This window comes from Panthera leo, chromosome A3 (genome assembly GCF_018350215.1).
Source record: "Panthera leo isolate Ple1 chromosome A3, P.leo_Ple1_pat1.1, whole genome shotgun sequence".
Classification (NCBI taxonomy): Eukaryota; Metazoa; Chordata; class Mammalia; order Carnivora; family Felidae; genus Panthera; species Panthera leo.
The window spans coordinates 23,781,692-23,803,650 of record NC_056681.1 but is presented as its reverse complement, the minus strand read 5'-3'; the positions used below and the strand labels follow the sequence as shown (position 1 = coordinate 23,803,650).

Sequence of the window (21,959 nt, the reverse complement as noted above, 5' to 3'; positions counted from 1 at the left end):
AACAAGAGTTTCTTTATTACTGTAACCTTTCAGAAGTGAATAAAAATTATTTCTCTGCCCTAGTTTTGCCCTCCAGTAAAAGGGAAGAGAACAGTGACCATGGAAAGAGCTGTACAATGACCTCTCATGAAGGCTAGGAGGCTGGGAAGGGGGCAGTTTAAAACACAAAGCCTTCCATATATGTTTCTAGTCAAAGGTTAGAAATTTAGTTTGTGCTGTGCTGATCATATTGTAAAATTTTATGTTCCTAATATTTTTATGTAACTAAAACCCTCAGGGAGACCAGAGGGCATTTGCAAGAGCCCAAACTAAGCTTAAGTTAAGAAAAAACCCAAATCTTGATCAAGGCTCCTTAGCCACTTAGGGAACTTCATTACTCTGAAATTGAGTCTGAAGTGCCCTTAAAAAGAGCGGGGGGGGGGGGGGGGGGGGGAGAAATTCTATAGGTGGCCAGGACTTAGACAAAATATGTTATTTTGCAGACCTTTGAGTCAAGGAGTCTCTGAATACTGGACACCCAAAATGATCTCAAAATGGAGCTAGTCTGAATAAAGAGAGTCTGATTTCAGCACTGCAGGAAAAGGACAAAAGTCACCATACAAAGGCAAACATGCTTTGTCCTCACACAATCCTGCCTCTACCTACACTATTCCTCTGCCTGGAAGGTTCCTCTCATCTGTCAAACACTTATCTGAAAAGATACAACCCAAATGTCATCTACTCCAAGCTTCTCTCCTCTGGGCCTTCTCAGCAATTTTTAAATATCACAATCTCTTAATACTGTAATCACCTGCTTATATGTTTGTCTTTTCCTACTAGACCGGGGAGCCAGGGACAGTATCTTCATCATCTGTGTATCTCCAGTGCCTAGCAGAGTACATGGAAGCTAGCAGGCCACAATAAAATGGATGGATAGATGGGTAAAACGTTGTTTGTGTCTGGGAACAGAAATCAGACAGAGAATGATGAACTGCTAAAAAAACAGAACACAAGCTCTGGGATTTAACACAAGGCTAGCTTTTCAGACTCTCACAGAGTTGCGGAATGTTAAGTCTGGAAGAGAATTTAGAAATCATCTAGCTCTCCTCCCCAGAGAGGTGAGGTGATTTGACTTACTTGAGCTCACCCAGAGAGTGGTCATGCTGGCCAGAACTCCCTCCGTTATACCATACCGTCCATTCTCTCTACTGTAAATAGTTACAGGTATAAAAATCTTTTGGCAGTAAGATGAGAAATATGATTAAGACTACATATTATGAGAATGCTATTTGTTACAAACAAATAACAATAGATGTCACACTGAAATTCAAATAACTTGATACAAAATGCAATACCGGAGTTGCTCAAAAAGTTAAACATAGCATCACTGTATGTCCCAGCAATTCCACCCCTAAGTAATATACCCAAGAAACTGAAAACCTATGTTCAGACAAAAACCTGTACATGAATTTCACAGCAGCATTATTCATAAAAGCCAAAAAATGGAAAACTACCCAAATGTCCATCAATTGATAAATGGATAATCAAATGTGGCATATCCATACAATAGACTACCCCATAGAAAGGAATGAAGAACTGGGGCGCCCAGGTGGCTCAGTCAGTTGAGGGTCTGACTCTTGATTTCGGCTCAGGTCATGATCTCAAGGTTCGTGAGACTGAGTCCCAAGGCAGGTTCTGCACTGTCAGCTTGGGATTCTCTCTCTCCCTCTCTCTCTGCCCCTCCCCGGCTTGCCTTGTACACTCATACACTCACTCTCTCTCTCTCTCTCTCTCTCTCAAAATAAATAAACATTAAAAAAAAAAAAAAAGGAATGGCGTACTGACACACACCACAACATGGATACACCTTGAAAACATTATGCTAGGTGAAAGACAGATAGAAAAGGCCACATATTATATGGTTCCATTTATATGAAATGCCTCATTATAGGTAAATCTATGGAGACAGAAAGTAGAGTAGGGGTTGTCAGGGGCTGAGGGAAGAAAGGAATGGGAAGTGGCTGCTAATGGGCACAGAGTTTCTTTTTGAGATGATGAAAATGTTCTGGAATTAGACAGTGATGGTTGCATAACACTGTGAATTTACTTAAAAAATTAAATTAAAAAAATATATATATACTAAAAATGGTGGATTTTATGGTAGATGAATTATAACTCCATTTTTTTAAATGGAAGAAAAAAAGATACAATCTCTACCCTCTAGGAGCTAACAATTTAACTGAAGGAGTCCAGACCAACATACAGGCATACTTCAGTGTTATGTGACAAGTAATGTTATACAAGATAGAGGAAGAAGGAAACAACACCTGGGTTAAAAATCTCAATGCTTATGTTAGAGCCATAGTTCCTAGTAATGATGACCTTTTCAGGCAGTACAGGGTAGTGATTAAGAGCATGGTCTCTTGAGTCTGGCAGATTTGGGTTCCAATCCAGGCTCATATTTACTATGTAAGACTGGTTAAGTTACCTTACTGGTAGGTGGAATAATGGTCTCCCAAGAGATCTACATTCTAATTCCTGGAACCTGGGAATGTACCTTATATGGGGGAAAAGGACTTTGTTGTTATGATTAGATTCAGGGTCTTCAGATACGGAGGTTACCCTGAATTATTCAGGTGGGCCCTGAATATAATTACATGTACCCATATAAGAGGGAGGCAGAAGTCCCCTAGACCCAGATAGCAGAGGAGAAGGCAACATGACCACAGAGGGAGTGATGTGGCCATAAGCCAAAGAATGCCAGCAGCCACCAGAAGCTGGAGAGGGCAAAGAACAGAGTCTCCCCTAAAGCCTCCAGAAGGAGCACAGCCCTGCTAATACCTTGATTTTGGCCCAGTGAAGCTGATTTCTGGCCTCCAGAACTATGGAGAATAAATTTGTGTTGTTTTAAGCCACCAAGTTTGTGGTAAGTTGTTACAGCAGCTACAGGAAACTAATAACTAACCTCTGATTCTAGTGTCTTCATCTATAAAACAAGGATAGATATATGACCTCAAAGGAAAGATTGTGGTTAATGTAAAACTCATATGGTATTTATAAAGTGCACATCAAAGAGAAAGTTCTAGGTAAACGTTAGCTACTACGTTTCTGTATTATGCTGAAATCCTCTTTCACAGGGCACCTGCCCATGCCCAGACCCTGCTCCCCTCAGCAGGGAGAACAGTAAGAGCTGGCACTCAGGAGACTTGAGTTCCTCTCTTTAGTTGACTTCTAACTTAAATTTATCCAGCTCTCCTTGAGCCAGTTTCTCCATCAGTTAAATGACAGGATGAGACTAGAGCAGTGGCCCTCTAACTGGGGAGTCTGTTAAAACAGACTGCTGGTGGGACCCCTGGGTGGCTCAGTCGTTTAAGTGTCTGACTCTTGATTTCGGCTCAGGTCATGATCTCACAATTTGTGAGATTGAGCCCTGTGTCAGGCTCAACATGACAGCGCAGAGCCTGCTTGGAATTCTCTCTCTCCCTCTTTCTCTGCCCCTCCCCTGTGTGCGTGCTCTCTGTCTCTCTCAAAATAAACGTTTAAAAAAAACCCAAAAAACAGATTGCTGGGCCCTACCACCGGAGTTTCTGATTCAGCAGATCCAGGGTGGAGCCCTAAACTTGCATTTTTAACAAGTTCCTAAATGATGTTGAGACTGCTGGTCTGAGGACCACACTTTGAAACTCTCTGGACTAGCTTATTTCAGGTTCCTTTCCAGTTTCAATAGTCTAAGACATCCAATAGATGTAGCATTCAAACAATAAACACTGCTGTATCAGACTGAAATAGTTTTACAACTAAATTCTTTTCTGATGTTAAGAAAGTGGGGGATGGGAGAGTATGAAGTACATGGTTAAAGACTAGTTTTAACTTTTGAACTAAACAGAATGAAAAATCTTAAGCAACAGTGGGAACAGGAAGAGGCTGTCCCCTTATCCAGCATGCTGGCCCCATTTTAATTTATTTTAATCCCACCTTTCTGCCTTTTCACCAGACCCCTCCCCCTCACGCCCTCCACGAGAAACACATCTAGGTGTCTCCTGAATTCATTTATTGGGTCGGCAGCGCACAGTATAATACCGCCTTTGTTAGTCTCCTAGCCCAGCTTCTCCTAGCACAGTGTTCAGTCTCCGTGTTCCTCTACTCTTAAAAAAACACAACCAAGGAGTCTCTGAAAAATAATTGTAAAATCAACTAGGCAAATTCAGACTATGTGGAGACGTTCAGACTCTAAATGCTGGAAAAAGAAACAAATTCAGAACATTGTTAGCATTCTCACCTGTCCTTTTTTCCCCTTAATCTCTATTAGTCCTATTGAGTAGGAAACCTCTGCCGTATTGGATTAGAAAGTCTGAATAAAAGGGGCCTCAGCCTGGGGACTGTGCTGAAGAAATGGAATGCCTCGAGATTCGAGAAAAGCTGTCCTCTTGGCCTTTGGAAGTCCTTGGTAAGAAGACCAGGGAGAAGGAAACTGCCATGAAACTGATCCCCCCCCCCCCCCCCGTGAGGGATCACAGTATAATAAAGTGGATACTGGACTGGGAACCAGCATCCCCTAGTTTGGGTACTCATTCTGCTATTTTCTAGCTGCATGACCTCGGGCAAATCAATTAACTTCTCTGGGACCGCATTTTCTCACCACATAAATTAAAACAGTGGGACCAGATCTATAGTCCTCACCCTGAGATGTACATCAGAAATTTTCTGGGGATATGTTTCAAAATTAACACATCTGAGCCCCTTCAGATTGAGAACCATTGAATGAGAGATATCTGAGGCACTCCATCTAACATCCTAAGGTTCATTTATCCCATAAAGTGAATTAGAAATATAAATGATGAGAGAGCCAAGGAACCCAGGAGGAAGGTCAGGGAGAGAAAAATGAAACTCTTTTCGGGGAGAGGGTGGTCAGAGAAATTGAATCCAGGTGTGATAAGAGACCATTCATTAAGTCAGTATTTGAAAGATAGTGCTGCCCAGTCACTAATAATAGAAGCAAGGACGTGTGTTCACTCAACAGGTATCTGAGGGGTGACTGTGTCAGGCACTCTGTGTAAGACACCAGGAATCCTAGGATCCTCATCCCATCTAATGGGCATGACCTACACAAACCCACAATTACAGTAGAGCATGGTAAGCCCTCTCTCAGAAGTTTGTGCAAAGTGCTACAGCAATAGAGAGAAGGGAGTGGCCAAATATACCAATTATTATGGTGGGGGAGGGAATGCTGGGAAAAGCTGCGTGTAAGAGGTACTATCCAGATGCATACTATAGCATCAGTGACAATCTGGCATGTATGTGTGCGTATAGACGCGCTTGAGCATGAACATTTGTGTATTAGAGGTTTGTTGGCAATCAGACTAAAGAGGTAGGCGGGGTCTAGAATATGAAGATTTCTTCCCCCCCCCCGCCCCATTTTTCACTTTGAAAATCAAACTTAAAAAATGTAAGAGTAGTAAAACAAAAATTTGTATGATTTTTAGATTCACAATTGTTAATATTTTGTAATATTTGCTTCATGTCTCTCTCTGCGCACGCACACACACACACACACATCCTTTTTTCTTTTGCTAAACTATGTGAAAATATCAAAACATTTCAATCCTAAATACTGTATCTTCTAAGAACATTCTCCTATATAACTATGAAGAGTTCTACATACCATTGCTAAGATGTTTGAATTTTGTTCCTCAGATTTCTAGACAGAGGAGGGATCCAATCAGATGTAGAAATTGGAAAAACCTCTGGTGGTTTATGTGGTGACAGGGTTCACTAGAGTAGAGAAAGTCCAGGAACTAGTTAGGAGGCCGTGTGCAATAAAGGAGAGATGATGAGGGTGGATATAAGCAATGGAACAGAAGGGAGGATAAAATCCAAAGATATTTTCGGCAGAAAAGTGACAGGACAATTTGGGTACAGAGGATGAGGCAGGGGTTGAGGAAGACTAAGAATTCCAGCGGGTGGAGGGGGTGCTGGATTGATAGAGATGACAGCAGAAGCAAGACAAGAAACCTAGGAAGAACAGGTTCATGGAGCTATTTATCCCATCTCCTGAGGGAGATGTGTTTATTTATTTTTAATGTTTTGTTTTTCTTTTTGAGAGACAGAGAGAGAAGACCACGAGCAGGGGAGGGGCAGAGTGAGAGGGAGACACAGAATCTGAAGCAGGCTCCAGGCTCCGAGCAGTCAGCACAGAGCCCAATGCTGGGCTCGAACCCATGAACCGTGAGATCATGACCTGAATTAAAGTCAAATGCTTAACCGACTGAGCCACCCAGGAGCTCCCAGAGATTTATTTAGAAGAACCATTAACCCCTGAAAGGGAGATGTGGAAAATGGCGGGGTGCTCAGTACACACAGGTCTAAGCAGTATTAGAATCTATGGTACAAAAGATGTCAAAGGGAACTGGGCACTTAGAGAGACTGGAGGCAATAAATGAATGAATGAATGAATGAATATATATATACACATATATATATATATATACATACATATATATATATCTGTGTATATATATATCGTGTATATATATATACATAATATATATATATGTATGTATATATATATACACGATAGGTTGGAGAGGTAAACAGTTCTGAAATGATGAACTGAATTAGGAGTATGAAGAGTATTTAAGAAGTGTATCTTAGGTGTCCATGCACCAAGGCAGCCAGGGCTTTCAAAATGGTTCAAAATGGTTCACTGAATGGTTTCAAAAAGTTCACTGTCTTTCTCCTACAGAAATTCCATGAGGGAAACTGAAGATAACAAAGGGGATCATATTCACTTACCGATTTACTCAGTCAAGAAACATTTACTTAATGCCTACTGAGTATAAAGCTCCATTTTAGGTACCATAGGAATACAAAGATAAACAAATATGAATCAGACCTCAGTTAATTCACAATCTATAACTGGGATGTAAAAACAGCCATGAGAGAGATAAATGATCGTGTGCATAGATAGAATTAGATTCAATTTAAATTCAATTCAGAAAGGTTTATAACTTCTTTTTCAGGGACAATCCCTGAAATAAAGTGAGTCCAATATGCAACCCAGAAGGACAGGCCAACCAAGCCATCAGACTAGCATTCCGAATGTGTGCTCCCAGGGATCTGATCAGTGACAAAACTGCCTAAAGCATGTACTCCAAGCGCTCTTGCTACTTCTTAAGACCTGAGGTTAGGAAACTTGTGTGAAGAATGCATCTACTAAAGATACATCTCAGTTGGACCCTGCTAAAGTTCATGAGCCAATCCCAAAATGAAATTGCTCTGCCTTCTAAGAATTTAGGCTTCTCTCACCTAATAAACAAATATCCACTCCAACAGCTTAGGACATTTAATTTTTTTTTTTTTTTTTTTTTTGAGAGAGAGAGAGTGCATGCACATGAGTGTCCATGCACATGTGAGCGGGGGGACAGAGGGAGAGAGAGAGAATACCAAGCAGGCTCCACACCTAGCGCAAAGCCTTATGGACTCTGGGATCATGATCTGAGCAGAAATCAAGAATCCAACACCTAAAAGACTAGCCACCCAGGTATCCCCCAGCTTAGGATATTTAAAAACAAAAACAAAAACTTCCCAAAAGAAGGACTGATTTCTGAGAACATGTCTTATTTAAAAAAAAATTTTAAAAGAGAGGTTAGAAGCTTTTGCGCAGTGGCAGTATCATAGCCAATGAGGTTTATCCGAGGTGCGATTATTGCTAATTAAAAGAGAGGTTAGAGTGGGAGAGAACCAAAGCATAAGAGACTCTTAAAAACTGAGAACAAACTGAGGGCTGATGGAGGGTGGGAGGGAGGGGAGGGTGGGTGATGGGTATTGAAGAGGGCATCTTTTGGGATGAGCACTGGGTGTTGTATGGAAACGATTTTGACAATAAATTTCATATATTTAAATTAATTAATTAATTAAAAATAATTTTTTTTTATTTTTTATTTAAAAAAAATTTTTTTTAACGTTTATTTATTTTTGAGACAGGGAGAGACAGAGCATGAACGGGGGAGGGTCAGAGAGAGGGAGACACAGAATCCGAAACAGGCTCCAGGCTCTGAGCTGTCAGCACAGAGCCCGACGCAGGGCTCGAACTCACGGACCACGAAATCATGACCCGAGCGAAGTCGGCCGCCCAACCGACTGAGCCACCCAGGCGCCCCTACATTTTTTTTTTTTTTTTAATGTTCATTTATTTTTGAGAGAGAGAGACAGAGCACAAGAGGCGGAGGGGCAGAGACAGAGAGTGACACAGAATCCGATGCAGGCTCCAGGCTCTGAGTTGTCAGCACAGACGCAGAGCTCGAACTCACAAACTATGAGATCATGTCCTGAGCCAAAGTCGGACGCTTCAACGACTGAGTCGCCCAGGCGCCCCAAACATGTCTTATTTTAAAGGCCTCAAGCCCAAAGAATTGCTCTGTATTTACACTCCACTATTCATATCATTGGCAGCAAAACTATACCCTTAAAGTGGTCCTTGCCTTTTAAACAATACCTTTGGCAGCGAGTTTTAATTCTGACCTAGAGATGCAAAGGATAGCAAAATTTTTACCTCCTGGTACTAAAACAGAAGTTTGAAGATTTTTGTGGGGAGGTAGGAAGGAGAAGGGAATGGAATTACAGCAGCCTGGAAGAAAATTTCCAGAAAAACTAAAGTATGTGTAATTCTTATTTTTACCATCCTTTATAGATTTAAAATCTTTGTTAGTTTAAAAACATAAAATGCCTCATGTATAAATTGTTTTTTAAGTCAAATCTATTAGAAGATCAGAAAGCATGGAAAAAGAAAAAAAAAACTGAGGGTAAAGGAAACAATTTCTCATTTCTTTTTCTTCCAATATTTAAGACTAACAGAGCAAACACATATGTTCAAAATGAAAAAGGATACCTCTCCACCACACTTTTTCCAATACATCCAGTGGGCTTCCAGAATGGTCTTCTGTTATCAGTTATTTACTGGGCAAGCATTCAGCCAAGGGGCAATGACAAGCACTTTGGAGAATACAAAGGATACAACTGATGCAGCCCCCAGGCAATTCACCTGGATGATAGTCAATACACACTAGTAACAATGATACAAAATAGTAAGAGCCAGAAGAAGGGCACATATAAATTACTAAGGTACTTCCAGCTAGGGACAACTGGGATTGTCTTCTAGTATGGGGTGGAGGGATGTAAAGGAATTGGGGCTATGGTGTTTAGGCAACCTAGAGTGGTATCTCACGGGGAAAGACACAAGACAGGAAGATCAAGGCATTCAGCTTGGCTGGGGTGAAGAGTATGTGAAGCAAGGATGGAATGTGATGTTCATTGAGTGCTTCCTATGTGCCAGGCACATGTGCTAGAAGGTTTCACATATTTACAGTTCACAAAGAGCTAGAGGAAATGAGTTTGGAAAGGTAGTCTGGAGTATGATCACAGAGGACCTTGCAAAGCAAAATGCTGGTTCTAAAAAGCAAAGTAGAATTTTACAAAGGAGTCCAGTTCAGCCCACAGCTCCTCCACCTCTTTCTAGGCCCTTTGCACCACCCCATGAAGCAGCTCTGTTACAGAAGAGAACAGAAGACCTTGAGGTGATGAGAGGTTCATCCTTATTCTGGAAAGGTGCTAGCAAGAAATCATCTGAAGTCCAGAGGAGACACCTGGCATGCCAGGGACCACTGATAAGGATAAACTTGGAATTTCTTACCTACTCCTTCCCACCCGTCTTCCAAAGCTTGGAAAGCTTAAACCTGCTCATTGTAAGCCACAAGGTGGAGATGTCTGGCAGGGCAGAACTGAGAGGAAGTCGTTTAGCCAGCCTAAGGTTACCATTAACACTTTGAGCCACTGCCTTGAGCTAATTTTTATGTTTGTTTTTTAAGTTTGGTTGAAATGTCACAAATGGAAAAATTAACTAAAGCGCCCCGGTTAGCCACAAGACTGGACACACCTGGCTGCAAACCCAGCAAAAGAAACTTACTTCATTAGTAGGAGAGGCAGAAAGTGAAATTTACATCTGAAATGTGCCTGCACCAGGAGAAAGTGCTGAGGCCAAAGGCGCTGTCTGTTTTTACAGCTGCCTCAAGTCTTAGTTCTCTACTCTTACCAACACTCAGGAGTGAGGCAAGGGCCCAAGGAAAAATGGTCTCCAACCTCTTCAGCTGCAACTCAGCTCACAAAGGTTTTTAAGAACCAGTTAATGAAATAAAACAAGACCAGATGAGGTGATATAATGAACTTTATTTCCACAGCTAATTTATATGTTTAAATCCCAAATAATTTTTTTTTAGTTAGAACGCTCTAAATTATTGATGTGATTTTTGTAACCTCAAATTTAACACTTATATTTTATACCGACTTCACTAATGATATATGAGTCTGCCTTGTTTTTCACAATAGTTGGGCTCCTAAAAGCCGATAAAAAGCAAAAATGTTTTAAATGAAAATGTCCTCACCAAATGAGACTGCAATTCTAAGTTCAAGGGAGTTCTTGATTCAAATTTCTGATTCATCATTAATTGCAAATGGCTCCACTCAAAGTAATAGCCTCTAAGAATTCTTTGGCATGTAAAAAATCACCACTTCGTTGATCAGTCTTATGAATTCTACTTTTTATATGAGTTTTCTTAAAGATGTACACCTGGGATGGCAAATTACACAGAGAAAGATTTACAAATTACCACCTTCAAATCACAGATTTTCAAAGCACCCCAATAATCCACATTTTTTTAAAGGAAATTGAAGCACAGGAGGAAAGACTTGGCAGCCAGGGTCAGAACAAAGCCACACTGGCTCCCTACTACTTTCTCCAGCCACATGTCCCTAACTTTCCCACTTCTGTAGGCTGTACGCACACGGAAGTCTGGGACCCCCTCTATACATACAATCACACTCACAACAGAGAAGTAGTTAACAATTTTCTTGCCTGCATAAAGGGTGTCTGCCTGTTTATACCATGAGTTGGGTGGGGGAGGATCAAGTCAATTATAACAGAAAAGCAATAATAGTAATTTCCCAACTCTTCCAAACCTCTGTTATTTTTAAACCACCATTTTTTATTTATAGTCTTTGTAACTAAACTGGGGCTTGGCATTTCTCTTCATGCAGGTGAACTCACAAGTCTGTAACTTGTGAGAGTGTTATGGATCATCGAAAACTTGACTATTCAAAGTGTGGTTGCCCCATTCTCACCCTGCTCCACCTGTGGCACTGGCATCACTTGAAGCTTTCTAGAAATGTAGACTCTCTGTCTCTGGCTCCACCCCAACCTACAGAATCAGAATCTGTATTTTAACAAGATCCCCAGGTGGACTACAGGCACATAAAAAGTGAGACACTGATCTAACACTTCTCTGTAGGGCAACACCATATCTAGAACAATTCAGAAAGAAGAATGGTTGGATAAAATGGGAAGGGGGGTGCGGAGGAAAAACTAATTCCTGCAGGACTGCACTGATGTATATGTGGACTAGAAACAAATCAAGTATCATCTATCTGATAAGCTGGCTTTAAAATAGAATTCCAGAGGCTTAAGTTCAATTCATTCATTCAACAAGTATTTATTCATCTGATGTTTACTATGTAAGCAAAAAAGCATTAAGACAGGTCTCCTGCCTTCATTAAGCATGCAGTCAAGTAAATGTGACATTATAAAGTAACACAGAAGAAGGTTCAAAGTGTTGGAGATTGTGATGGAGATATATATGGAGGTCCAAAGGAAATTCATGGTGGAAGGTTAATAACTAAGAGGTTTCTGTAGTTCAAGAGTCAGTACCTATGGTTCATGAAGCTATTCACGTTGTAGACAGCTGTGGCCCACATGGCTCCAGCAGTCCAATGTCCAGCAGGGTTTAGTCAATAGTGATAAGAAAAACAAGCTAACTAATAGAAGAGCTACTGTGTCACTGCACGTCAGACAGCCAAGGCTTTGGCTGGCCAGGGGTGTCACTGGTTACCATTAAGTGATCTGAAACTAGCAGCACCACCCATGTCCACTGTGTGCTGCCACAGCGTTGGACAGTAAGTACTTGAGGGCATGCAGAACGCCAAGCTGCACATATAGCTTAAAGGCTGACAAGCCATTCTGGGCAGCAAAGACAGCAGAAAGTTTAGTCACATGAACAAGGAACCAAAGAACACAATTACAAAGGCAGTCAATCCACACTATCTCCAAAACAAATGATGATGATGATAGCAGCTAAAACTCTGACATATGCTATCATCTTAGAATGAACATAAATGCCAACATTCTATTGTCCCAGAGAAAGGCATGTAAATGTTATTGAAGACATCTAAAAACAAACCCATGTCCACTGTGCTTCCTATATATGCAGTTCCTCCAAAGACATGAGAATTTGGAAATACGCTCTCAATGGGCAACCATCATTTCCATGATTTAGTCTCAAAGACCACAATTTTACAAAGAGTAAGCACATGATACCATCAGACAATAACATACGAGTGTGTGAAAATAATTACAATAAATAAAACATGGGGGACAACCTCCCTATGCAACATAGGTTAACTCCTATGCAACATAGGTTAACTCCTATGCAACATGGAAAAACCTCCAAGACATATTGTTGAGTGAAAAAACTAAGTACATATTTATTACACATTAGCACATAGAGGATGATATCATGTATAATAAAATATATAAACACAAAACCAATACTACATATTTTCTGTAAGAAGTTACACGGAAAAAAGCCTTAAAAGATATATACTAAAATGGATCAGTAACTACTTCTTGAAAGGAGATAACTGGCCAGGAATGAGATTGAGGAGTATGGAGATTTCAATCTCAGTTAAAATATTTTGAATTTTAAAAATAATTGTAAAGTAAAAACATATCTAATATATATTAAGTTAAAAAGCCAAGATGCAAAACTGTGTGTAGTAGAAGCCCATCTGTGTTGTGTTAAAAGAATATACATTTACACATTTGCATTTGTATAGAAAACAACCAGAAGGGGGCGCCTGGGTGGCTCGGTCGGTTAAGCGTCCGACTTCAGCTCAGGTCATGATCTCGCGGTCCGTGAGTTCGAGCCCCGCATCGGGCTCTGTGCTGACAGCTCAGAGCCTGGAGCCTGTTTCAGATTCTGTGTCTCCCTCTCTCTGACCCTCCCCCGTTCATGCTCTGTCTCTCTCTGTCTCAAAAATAAATAAACGTTAAAAAAAAAAAAAAGAAAGAAAACAACCAGAAGGATACACATCAACTATTAACAAAGGTTACTCTGGGGGAGCTTGCCTGGGTAAGAGACACTTGTTTCTACATTAAACGCTTGTTACTCTTTGATTTTTATTCTATGAATATGTATGAGTTTTATAATACATACATAAACTTTGTTTACTCCTCAGTCCATAGGGAGAACTTTGTAATGAAAAAAAAAACAAAAACAAAAACAAAAACAAAAAATAAATTAACCCATTTCATGACCCCTTCTGATGGTTCTGCTTTAGATGGTCCCAACTGGGAGGCAATGAAATGGGAAAAAAACAAGGATTACAATCTATTAAAATATGGTCTAGACACAAAAACACATAATATACAAAGGAAAAGATTACTCTTTGTATAACCAACTGTATTCTAATGTTTTGGTGTCATGTTTCTATTATCATTACCTTCTATGTTATATATATGCTATATATTCTCCTTTCTCAGGTTAATTATTAAATGTACTAATGTACATTTTCAGCAGATATGATGCTGAATTAGTCTAGGTTAAGCGATCAAGGACTTGTTTTTCATTTTCAGTTCCTGAGGACAGTGTAGGCCCAATGCCAGGGTATTTCCATCAAAACTAATTTAGAGGAGAACTGGTTCAAACACTGAATTGGTGTCAAAGGCATAGTGTCCTAAAATTCAATTATTATCTGATTTCCTCCATTCAACAAACCCATCCCTTCCCTCCTACCACCATTATTTGGGCTTAACAATTTCATTTCCATGCACAGGATGTCCTCACATTGACAAAACATAATAATGTGTGCAAACACATAAAGTGTCCACGGCATGTCAGTCTCCACAGAAGCAGAAGCAACTCTAGCTGAATTACCACTGACATTAGGCAGCATTACACAGAAATCTAAAAGCAAAGCCCTTCTAGCACAGATAAAACTTCAACTCAAGTCAGGCAATCCCTCATTGGAGTTGTCCAGGATCAGAATCTGATAGCATTTACTTACCCCCATGACTCTGCCACGCTGCTCAACATCCTCCCACATGAAATGAACTATGATACGACACATGTATTTCCCACTCCGGCCTTCCTGTTTCATTCGGACTAGACACATCCTGGATGGGAAAAAGACATAAAGAGTAACTGGTTGTTTGCATTTTTTATATCACACGTGTGTAATGGGTAATTTCAGCAAAGAACACACAGAATCAAAAAAACTGGAAATGATCTTATTAAAAAAAACAACACTTTTACTGAGGTATAACATAGATACTGTAAAGCACACAAATCTTAAGTATATAGCTTGATGGATGTTTACATGTTATATATAGCCATGTAAGCAACACCCAGATCAACAGATTATTTACAGTACCTCAGAAGGCACTCTCATACATGAAAAGGACACACATTTAATTGTTAGAAGATAAGCAAGTCAAAATCCGTCATTTTACTGAATGAAAACAGGAGTCCTAAAGATGGAAAGTAATTTGCCCAATACCATAGAGTAGTCTGTAAAGATGGGTATAATGCTGTGCTGTCCAACACAGAAGCTACTAGCTACGTGTGGCTATTAGGCACTTTAAATATGACCGGTTCCAACTAACATGTGGTATAAGTTTAAGATTTGAAGATCTAGTTCAACAAAAAGACTACAAATATCTCAAATTTTTTTATACTGCTTACATGCTTACATATTATTTCAGATATAAGTGGAGTTAAATATAACTGAGTTAAATAAAACCTTCTATTAAAATTAATTTCAGAATATTTTCTTTTTACTTTTTAAAATGGAGCTACTAGAAGTGTTTAAATTAAATATATGACTTGTGTTGTTTGTCATACACAATACACACAAGGTGTGTGTCTAGGCATGGCACCTACCTAGAACACAGATCACAGAAAGTATGATGATTTTACCTATGTAATTATCAAATCATTTCCCCCATGAGAATATAAGTTCCACTGAAGGCAAAGATGAAGCCTGAATTTTTTTTTATTTTTAACCATTCTATATCCAGGGCTTAAGTATAGTAGGCACTTAGTAATTATTTGCTAAATAAGTAAGTGAATAAAACATCTCAGGGCAAAGTTTAGGGCTTCTCCTATACCACATTGCCTCTAATTAGCCCATAAAGCTTTCTTCTTAAGACCTTCCATAAGAATATAGGAATTATATTTTATTTTATTAATTAGTAAATATAATATTATACTTAATTATATATAAGAATATAAACAGGGTCATCAACTTTCCAAACTAGTCCCTAATCTCAATGAACATCCCTATTTCTATTATCTCTTATTTAAATTAAAAAAAGTTTTTTTTAATCTTTATTTTTGAGGGAGAGAGAGAGATAGTGCGAGCAAGGGAAGGGCAGAGAGAGAGGGAGACACAGAATCTGAAGCAGGCTCCAGGCTCTGAGCCATCAGCACAGAGCCCAATGTAGGGCACGAACCCACGAACCGTGAGATCATGACCTGAGCCGAAGTCAGACACTAAACCAACTGAACCACCCGGGCGCCCCATATTATCTCTTATTTAAATTTTTAAGCAGCTACAACTGGGCTACTCACCAAAAGATAATTCCTGCTATAGTTATGGAATAGTCATTCTAAACTGACAATCCTGCCCGTTAAAATCTACTAGCAATCGTATGGTACAATGGAATGATTCCAGCCTGGCCTGTGTCAACATCTCTGTTAACAACTAAAGATGTAGAAAAGAAAACATACTTACCAAATTTGCAGATGACAAGGGGCTGGGCAGGAAGACAAATATGCTGGATGACCCTACCATGAACCAAAAATACTCCAAGAGACCGTTTCAATGGGCTGAATCTAACAGAATGAATTTGAACAGGGATAAACCTAAGGTCCTGCCCTTGGGTCTAAACGAACTGTAGGTACAAGATAGGTGAGTCATGCCCATTTACATGTGAAAAAGCCTTATAGGCTTAAGTTGACAACTGACTTCAAAGGATGTCAAGGTAATGATGAGGTTACCCCCCAAATAAATGTGATTTTAGATACAATAATGGAAATACAGTATCTTCGATGTGCAAAGTGACATTTTTGTTCCATTCAGCACAGGTCAGACTCTGCTTGAAATACTGTCCATAGTTTTGAATATCATCTTATATATACATATCTATTTTTTAATATTTACTTATTTTGGGTGGGAGAGTGTAAGCAGGTAGGGGCAGAGAGAGGGGAACAGAGGATCTGAAGCAGGCTCTGCACTGATAGGCTGACAGCAGTGAGCCTGATGTGGGGCTTGAACCCATGAACTGCGAGATCATGACCTGAGCCAAAGTTGGACGCTCTACTGACTGAGCTACCTAGGTGCCCCTAAATATTATATTTTAAGAGACAAAAGGAAGAGATGAAAGATCAGAAGATCTATAACCTGGAGAAAAACAGGTGAGTTGCCTTAAATATTGTAGGAAAGCAATTAGACTATTTGTCCAAGAGTTAAGAGTCAGAATCAATGGGTAAGCCACAGGGGAAGAAAGAATCACTCAACACTGAACACTGAAAACAATAACTTTCTAGCAGAAGTTTCTGAAGATTTGAATGATGGAATGAATAAGCCCAAGACACAGAATGTGCCTACTTCTGAAGAGTGAACAAATGCTTTGTGAGAACTCAGCTATCTGACAAGTTCACTACATGATCTTTAATATCCCTTCCAACCAGGAGATTGGCTTATGCTGTGATTTTAAATTTGTAACCTCTGAACCCAGTTAGTGCCTAAGAAATAATACTTTATAACAATAAAAACAGGTCATGGAAAAAGACTTGGCTTCTTCACATGATACAGAATGTATTCCAAAGCAGCAACAAACCAGGGAAAGTTCAATAGTCCTTTTCCATAAAATTTTCTTAATCAAATCACTCATGTCAGCCTCTCACCTGAAAAGACACTGTGTGTTTTGATGCTTAAGTGTCGTCAGAGGCTAATTCATCAACAGCAATAGTGAGGTAATGGAATTCTTCATTTATTTGAAAATTCTGTAGTTTGTTAATACACCTGCCTTCTGAGGTTTAAAAGGCACAGATTTTCTCAGACCATAAAGTATACATTATGCTATGTTCACAAGTGTAGCTACCATCTGTCACTATCCAACCCTATTACGATACCATTTTGACTATGTTCTCTATGATGTATCCTTTATCTCCATGACTTATTCATTCCATAAACTGGAAACTCCCTCAGCCATTTTGCCCATCCCCCAACCTCTCTCCCCTCTGGCAACCATCAGTTTGTTCGGTGTACTTATGAAGCTATTTCTGCTTTTTATTTGTTTATTCATTTGGTTTTTTTAGATATTCCATACATAAGTGAAGTCATACGGTGTTTGTATTTTTCTGACTTATTTCACTTAGCATATACCCTCTAGGTCCATCCTTGTTGTGAAAACTGGCAAGATCTCATCCTTTTTATGGCTGAGTAATATTCCATTATATACATATACACACACACACACACACACACACACACACACACACACACCACATCTTCTTTATCCATTCATCTACGAATGGACACTTCAGCTGCTTCCATATATTGGCTATTGTAGATAATACTGCAATAAACACAGAGGTGCATATATATTTTCAAATTTGTGTTTTCATTTTTTGGGTAAATACCCAGTAGTGGAATTCCTGGACCATATGGGATTTCTGTTTTCAATTTTTTGAGGAACCTCCATACTGTTTTCCACAGTGGCTATACCAATTTACATTCCTGCCAACAGTACATGAGAGTTCCTTTTTCTCCACAGCCTCGCCAACACTTGTTATTTCTTGTCTTTTTGATGCTAGCCATTCTCACAGCTGTAAAGTGTTATCTCACTGTAGTTTTGATTTGCACTGCCCTGACGATGAGTGAGGCTGAACATCTCTCCATGTGTCTGTTGGCCATCTACATGTCTTTTTTGGCAAAATGTCTATTTGGGTCCTCTGCCCATTTTTAATTGGATTATTTATTTGTGGTGGAATGCTGGGTCATAGAAGTTCTTTATAGACTTTGGACATTAACCTCTTATCATATAGATCATTTGTCAATATCTTCTCCTTCCCATTCAGTAGGTTGCCTTTTTATTTTGTTAATGGTTTCCTTCACTATGAAAAGATTTTTCTTTTGGTGTAGTCCAAGGCTGGTCTTCCTACTGTCCCGACTTTTTAAATGAGGAAACTGAGTCTTTGAGAAGTAACTTGTCCAGAGTTACAAACCACTAGATTTATAGGTGAGATCTGAACCCTGATAATCTTGTCCCAGAGTTGTACTGTTTTTCTGCTGCCTCTAATGACTAGTACATATCTTAGAATCCATTTACTCTCTTTTTCTTTCATTTAATCTTCACAAGGGCAGTAATAGTTTCAAAACTAGCATCACATTAGAAATAGCCTATCAGGGGCGCGTGGGTGGCTCAGTCGGTTGGGCGGCCGACTTCGGCTCAGGTCATGATCTCGCGGTCCGTGAGTTCGAGCCCCGCGTGGGGCTCTGTGCTGACAGCTCAGAGCCTGGAGCCTGTTTCGAATTCTGTGTCTCCCTCTTTCTGACCCTCCCCCATTCATGCTCTGTCTCTCTCTCTATCTCAAAAATAAATAAACGTTAAAAAAAAAAAGAAATAGCCTATCAGAAGAGGAAGACTGGCTAACTTGAGGCAAGAATGCCTACAACAACAAAAAGTAACTATTGGCAGCCTAACAGGAAAGAAAGAAACTAAAAATATATTGAAAACAAACACACACACACACAAACAATAGCACAGCAACTGAGGTTCAACAACCCAGCGCAACTCAAAGACAGTCTGGCAAATTACAGTTAAGCATTACCCGGACCCCCCCAAATCATCCAGAAAAGGTTAAAGTACACTGGCAGGTGAAAAGACAATGAATGAAGCAAATCCAAAATGGTAAACAAACACGAAAAAGACATGATGACCCTGGTGCCCACCACAAAACAAAGCCAGCACCCGTCACAGGCTCTGACTGTACAACAGTTAAGTCTGAGTCACTAAGGAAACTACATTCCACAACAACTGAGAACACTAGGTTTAAGTAACAGAACAGGACAGCTCTATTTCAATTTCCATCTTGGATACATTCCTCATAATAAATGTTTAAATTAAATGTTGAGAAGCCAAATTACATTTTACTACTGATTCAACTTCATAATTTCAGAGCTCTGTTCTAGGGAAAGTGGAGAAGCAAGTGGGGCGGGGGGGGGGGGGAACACCTCCCTGCTAAATAAAACATAATAAAAATTGCTCTTAAGAATGCAAAATAAACTTTAAAAAGAGATAACCTTCTGCTCAAACCTAAAACTCCTCAAAAAAGAAATTATTTTTAGGGGCAGCTGGGTGGCTGAGTTGGTTAAGCATCCAACTTCAGCTCAGGTCATGATCTCATTGCTCGTGGGTTAGAGTCCAGAGCCTCCTTCAGATTCTGTCTCTGTCTCTCTCTGCCCCTCCCCAGCTCACGAGTGCGTGCGTGCATTCTCTCTCTCTCTCTGAAATATAAATAAACATTAAAAAAATTAAAGAATAGATTTTTTTTATTTTTACCTTTTATAAACTTTTTTTTTTTATGTTTCTGAAAAAGAAAGAGCTCACACACACAGGGGAGGGGGAGAGAGGGCGGGGACAGAGGATCCAAAGCAGGCTCTGCGCTGACAGCAGAGAAACCAATGTGGGGCTCAAACTCATGTACCCATGAGATCATGAGCTGAGCCAAAGTCAGATGCTTAACCAATTCTACCACCCAGGTGACCAAAAATAGATTACTTTTAAAAATCTTTTTACAAAGAGAGACTCTAGTAATAAAAACATTCCTGTTATTAAATAAATAATTTAATCATTTATTTAACAAGTATCTACTAAGTACCTACCCTGAGTGTGGACTTAGTCTGTATATAAACTACTCTCTGTTTAGGAGCAATTCCAGTTACCCCTCCCAAGTTTGATGATGCTCTTAAACCCACAACTTATTATTGAGGTTTTGAGCTTCACAGTACATCCTTGTCGCTCAGTGATCCCAGTGGCTCATAAATAATACTGATATCTTTTACACATAAGGAAAGCAAATAACTCAGCTAGCAAAGTAAAGAAAAAAAGGAGTGGTCAAGCCCTAGTCCTGACTCCCAACTATCACTGAAAGGTAAGCACAGCGACAGGGGAAAAGGGAAAAAGACTCACTCACTAGGAGTTTCAAAAGACAAAGGGCTAAGATAAAAATTTTACCGTAAGGCAAATAATAATAATGATTACTGTCACTGATGGCGCCCTCTAATATCAGACTTGTCACTCAAAAATGCATTTGCATTCACTCTTTAAACCTAGTTTAACTGTTCTCATTTCACAAAAAAGAACACTCATGCTCTGAGGAAAGCAGAGAAGGAAGTAAAAAGGCTTCTTCCTTGGGGTGCCTGGGTGGTTCAGTCAGTTAAGTGTTCGACTTCGGCTCAGGTCATGATCTCATGGTTTGTGGGTTCAAGCCCCACATCGGGGTCTGTGCTGACAGCTCAGAGCCTGGAGCCTGCTCCGGATTGTGTCCCCCTCTCTCTCTACTCCTCTCCTACTCGTTTTCTCTCCCTCTCTCTCTCTCTCTAAAGTGAATAAACACCAAAAAACATTTTTTAAATAAAAATTTTTTAAAAAGGCTTCTACCTCTAGACTTATAAAATGTTTCAGTGTTTCCCTATCTTAAAATAAAAAATTTTTAGGGGCGCCTGGGTGGCGCAGTCGGTTAAGCGTCCGACTTCAGCCAGGTCACAATCTTGCGGTCCGTGAGTTCGAGCCCCGCGTCAGGCTCTGGGCTGATGGCTCGGAGCCTGGAGCCTGTTTCCGATTCTGTGTCTCCCTCTCTCTCTCTGCCCCTCCCCCGTTCATGCTCTGTCTCTCTCTGTCCCAAAAATAAATAAAAAACGTTGAAAAAAAAAAAAATTAAAAAAAAAAAATAAAAAATTTTTAGAAAGTTTCCCTTCCATCCTGTTTCTCCCTTTAGTGATCACCTTTCTTAATCACTTGGAAAGTCTTAAAATGTATTTTATAATTACTTAAGTAACTTAAAAGAGCAGAGCTAGAATGAAGCCTGAACTTCTGCTTTCCCCTAAGCCACGGTGTCTCCCAGGTCAGTGTCCCTATCAGCTATTTCCCCCATTCTGTGACAGCACAGTTCCAAGAGCCTCTCCCTGCTAGATCAGACAAGGAAGAAGACAGCGACACTGCCTGCAGAGTTCCAAGGAACAACAGTCCTAGCCATGCTTTCCTCCTCTCTACCTAAATCTGGGAGGGAAGAATTCTTGTTATTCTTGACGCTGACTATTGGCAGCTCCGAGTATCCTGTACCACTCGCTCTGTTTGGGCCTTCTGACAATACCAGTTGTGTTTTGGCCTTCTTTCTCCCTCATGGTAGTTTATAAGCTGCTCAGAGTGGATCTGATTTGGAATTCAATGAAGACTGGTGGGCATTCAAGACAGGTCTGTCACTCTGGCTGCTAATGAAGGAATCCCAAAGGGGACTTTCACATAGCTTGTTTCCCTTATTCTGCCATCAGCCGAGGCCAAGGAAGCAGAGCCTACATGCCCACACTCAAGCCTCAGCAGTGTGCTAATGAATGAGTTTATTTATTTGTGAGCTGGCATGCTTACCCTTTCCTGGGGCTGTGTACATGGCTATCTCCACCTGGTTTCCTAAACTCCCTCCCGATGAAGCCTTACCTTTATGTGGGGAGCATGGGGGCCACAGGACCGTCTGTGGGCAAACAGACAAGTGGGGTGAGGCACTTCCTGAAGCCATCTCACCTGACAGTGA

The 21,959-nt window shown here is 40.1% G+C and overlaps 1 protein-coding gene across 3 annotated transcripts in view; it reads right to left on the bottom strand.

Moving 5' to 3' along the window:
• Nucleotides 1-21,959, bottom strand: part of LOC122215618 (ubiquinol-cytochrome-c reductase complex assembly factor 1) — a 102,394-nt gene that overhangs the window by 30,867 nt on the left and 49,568 nt on the right. For all 3 annotated transcript variants that reach the window (XM_042931134.1, XM_042931133.1, XM_042931132.1), the window contains one exon: nt 14,149-14,257. In XM_042931134.1, coding sequence (XP_042787068.1) covers nt 14,149-14,257 — 109 coding nt within the window. The remainder of the gene's footprint in view (nt 1-14,148; nt 14,258-21,959) is intronic.